Genomic DNA, 3,524 nt, shown 5'->3' on the forward strand with positions numbered 1-3,524 from the left:
CTGAGGGTAAAGGTGATGGATTGGCCAAGCATGTCTCCAGACCTAAACCCTATTGAGCATCTCAAGGTCTCTAACATCCACCAGCTCCGTGATGTCGTCATGGAGGAGTGGAAGAGGACTCCGGTGGCAACCTGTGAAGCTCTGGTGAACTCCATGCCCAAGAGGGTTAAGGCAGTGCTGGAAAATAATGGTGGCCACACAAAATATTGACACTTTGGGCCCAATTTGGACATTTTCACTTAGGGGTGTACTCACTTTTGTGGCCAGCGGTTTAGACATTAATGGCTGTGTGTTGAGTTATTTTGAGGGGACAGCAAATTTACACTGTTATACAAGCTGTACACTCACTACTTTACATTGTAGCAAAGTGTCATTTCGTCAGTGTTGTCACATGAAAAGATATAATAAAATATTTACAAAAATGTGAGGGGTGTTCTCACTTATGTGAGATACTGTATTTGTTATATTTATTTTCATGTATCTTTTTACCACATTTAACATTCTACTGTATATTTTACTATTAAAAGTACCAAATGTGTTTGACCAAATGTTAGACTAGCTTTGACTGTTTCTTTAGATATTTGTCAGTCTACATATAAGAGTTTTTTGTTTATTAATGTTATTTGCATGTCAGTGAAGCAGTGACTCAACTGATTTGTAAGTCGCTTTGTATAAAAGTGTCTGCTAAATGAATAAATGTAAATGCAACACAAACACTAAATGGTTTACAAATGAAACGAAGAACATGAATGAACATGATTTAGTTTTGCGTGCCTGAACATTGAATTTAATCAAATGTGTTTTCCAGGTTACACTCCAGCTTTGGCTTGCGCCCCAAACAAAGACGTGGCCGACTGTTTGGCTCTGATCCTCTCCTCCATGATGCCCATCTCTCCCAGCAGCACCGGCACCATGTCCAGCCTCACCTTTACCACCATCAACCACTACTCCAGCCCATCCAAGACCGTGACCTTTGACCCTTTACCTGTGCTGCGCTCCAAGCACGTCTCCTACCGCAAATTCAACAGCCTTGGCCGCGAGGACGGCCTCATCATCCCCGATGACGAACTCAACGATTCAGACTCAGAAACGTACTGAAAACACACCCCCTCCCGCCCCTCAGTGTCTTAATCTAACACCTCATTGGCTGAAAGGTGACTATATGCTAATTAGGGTCGTCCCTTTATGACCGGTGTGGCCGAAGTCTCAGGAGAAAGTGGAAAAACAGGAAAATAATGCCACAGAAATGGCCCACACTACAGTCCAGTTTGTTTATTCTCTACAGTATCGAGCTGTTTGAACCCTCAAGCATGACTAAAACTCATTATTTTAAAGCCAAGTTCATTTTATGAGAAGCAAACGGCTCATATTGACAGCTGTGGGACTGTAATTCCCAGCATTCATGTGAAACACGAGGAGGCGAAACTAAACTAAAGACGTCAGGGACCAAGAGCTGCAGACTCTACTTTTATCCCCGTTTGTGCATGAAGATTGGATTTGGGTTTGCATCACCATGGATTATTTATTATGAAAAAATGAAGAGCAAAAAAAGCCTTTCAGGCTTCAAACGGAGTATTTATTCCTCTGCTGTTGTGAGGAATTATAGCGTTCTTCCTGCTGTGTGTGAGAGAGATTGTGAATTTGAATGTGTGTGTGTGTGTGTGTGTGATTATTTTATAAGAGTTTAAAAACAATGAAAAGATCAGGTGTGTGACTTGACCTTTTGGTACATTGTTAGCAATTATTAATAATTATAAATAAATCATTTTTGCCATAAGATTCCACGGAGTCTTTATTTATTACAGAAAATTGGCACATTTAAAAAATGTGAAAACATGGATGGGCGGAGTTTGGTTATTAATATGTTAAAAGAATATACACAGGGTGTCTGCAGGTCCTTTAAAATTCTTAAAATGTCTTAAATAACGTTTTCCTAATAAAAGGCCTTAAAAAGTTTTAAATTCGGATTCGATAGGTCTTAAATATTTTTGGTCACATTACCGCTAAAATATCTTCAGTCTGACGGACCTAATGACTGTTTACAATCATTGGACAGACCGAAGATTTTTTCTTCTCAGAGGCTCACTCTGTTTGTTTCGAGACTTCAGAACAAATTAGCGTGACGGCACACATAAACTCAGAAGAAACACACTGAGGTAAAAATTCAGAATGTTTAGTTTATTCATAACATGATATGGTTAAGTAACACAATGACAAGTGAGCTATTTTGCTCAATATTCTCATAATACAAAAAAAACATTGAAAACACCTACAGAGTGCACGCATTATGTGAAGTCTAGTGCGCGTGCGCATTTACAGTGCGCTCTTTCACTGCGTGATTCAGTCTATTAAAATACATTCAGAATGATCACAAATTCAAGACATTGATTTTTTACAACAGTTCAATAAACTAGAAGTTTTATTAAGAGACTTACGTTTTAGACACCATATTGCCTGTTTTTACACTATTTCGCCAACAAAAAATTATTCCAAACAAAGTCACAGCGCTGTGAGTGTCACGTAATGGCTACGGAGGTGGAACGAGGAGACACAGGAGTAAACTCAGCAGGCAATGGAAAGGGAGCTTAGTTCATCGTGCCAGGGCAGAGTGGATGGAGGGAGGAGCCAGGAGCCAGATGGCAATCCAGAGGCCAGCCAGGATAGCGGCCCACGGTGGAGTCGACGGCGGGAGGAGCCATGGTGGAGATATGGCTGACCCCACCAGGGGGCCGACTGACGGAGACTGAGCTGATGGAAGAGGAGCCCATGATGGAGCAGAGCAGACGGAGAGCCAGGGTGACAGGCTCAGGCTCTCCGTCTGCGGTGGGCTCAGGCATCTGCTCCGTGCAGTGGGATGACGGCTGGCTGGTCTCTGGTTCGTGAGTGGGGCTGTAGATGTCCTCCTCGGTGGGGCAGACGGAGAAATACAGTCCATTTCTCTCCAGCACCCACTCCACGAAAGCGGCGAAATCCTCCTTGGGACTATTCGCTGGTAGGCGTGCCTTACACCGCTCGCTCAGGCTGGTGTGATAGAATATGCAGAGCGAGCGATCCGGGAAGTGTGTAAGGCACGCCAGATCTACAAAGTCCCTGGTATGGTCCTCCAGCGAACGGTCCTGTTGCTCCAGGCACAGGAGTTGAACGGCAGGGATTGCCATTCCGGGAGAGGGGAGAAACATAAAAAAAAGAAAGAAAAACGCCGCTAATCTTACTCACTTTGAGGGTCTGCTATTCTGTCACGTAATGGCTACGGAGGTGGAACGAGGAGACACAGGAGTAAACTCAAAATATAGTCTTTTTAATCTTCGCTTCGGGGAAATACAGGGCAGACAGACACTCACGTAGCACATTGGGGAATCAACTCAATAGCAGACAACGGAATCATGGAGAACACAGGTTTTAAATACTGGAACGTAATCAGGGAGAAACAGAAACAGGTGTGGAGCTAATTAATCAAAAACCATGGAAACAAACAAGGCAGGAGAAAGGAGACACAGCAAACTAAACCAAAACAGATCATAACC

General features: G+C 43.1%; 1 protein-coding gene across 1 annotated transcript in view; it reads left to right on the plus strand.

Moving 5' to 3' along the window:
- Positions 1 to 1,687, plus strand: part of LOC107655095 (serine/threonine-protein phosphatase 6 regulatory ankyrin repeat subunit A-like) — a 21,230-nt gene extending 19,543 nt beyond the window's left edge. The window contains exon 25 of the mRNA XM_016442515.1: positions 809 to 1,687. Coding sequence (XP_016298001.1) covers positions 809 to 1,098 — 290 coding nt within the window. The 3' untranslated portion in view covers positions 1,099 to 1,687. The remainder of the gene's footprint in view (positions 1 to 808) is intronic.
- The last annotated feature ends 1,837 nt before the right edge of the window (positions 1,688 to 3,524 follow it).

This window comes from Sinocyclocheilus anshuiensis, unplaced genomic scaffold (assembly GCF_001515605.1).
Source record: "Sinocyclocheilus anshuiensis isolate Anshui unplaced genomic scaffold, SAMN03320099.WGS_v1.1 scaffold515, whole genome shotgun sequence".
NCBI lineage: Eukaryota > Metazoa > Chordata > Actinopteri > Cypriniformes > Cyprinidae > Sinocyclocheilus > Sinocyclocheilus anshuiensis.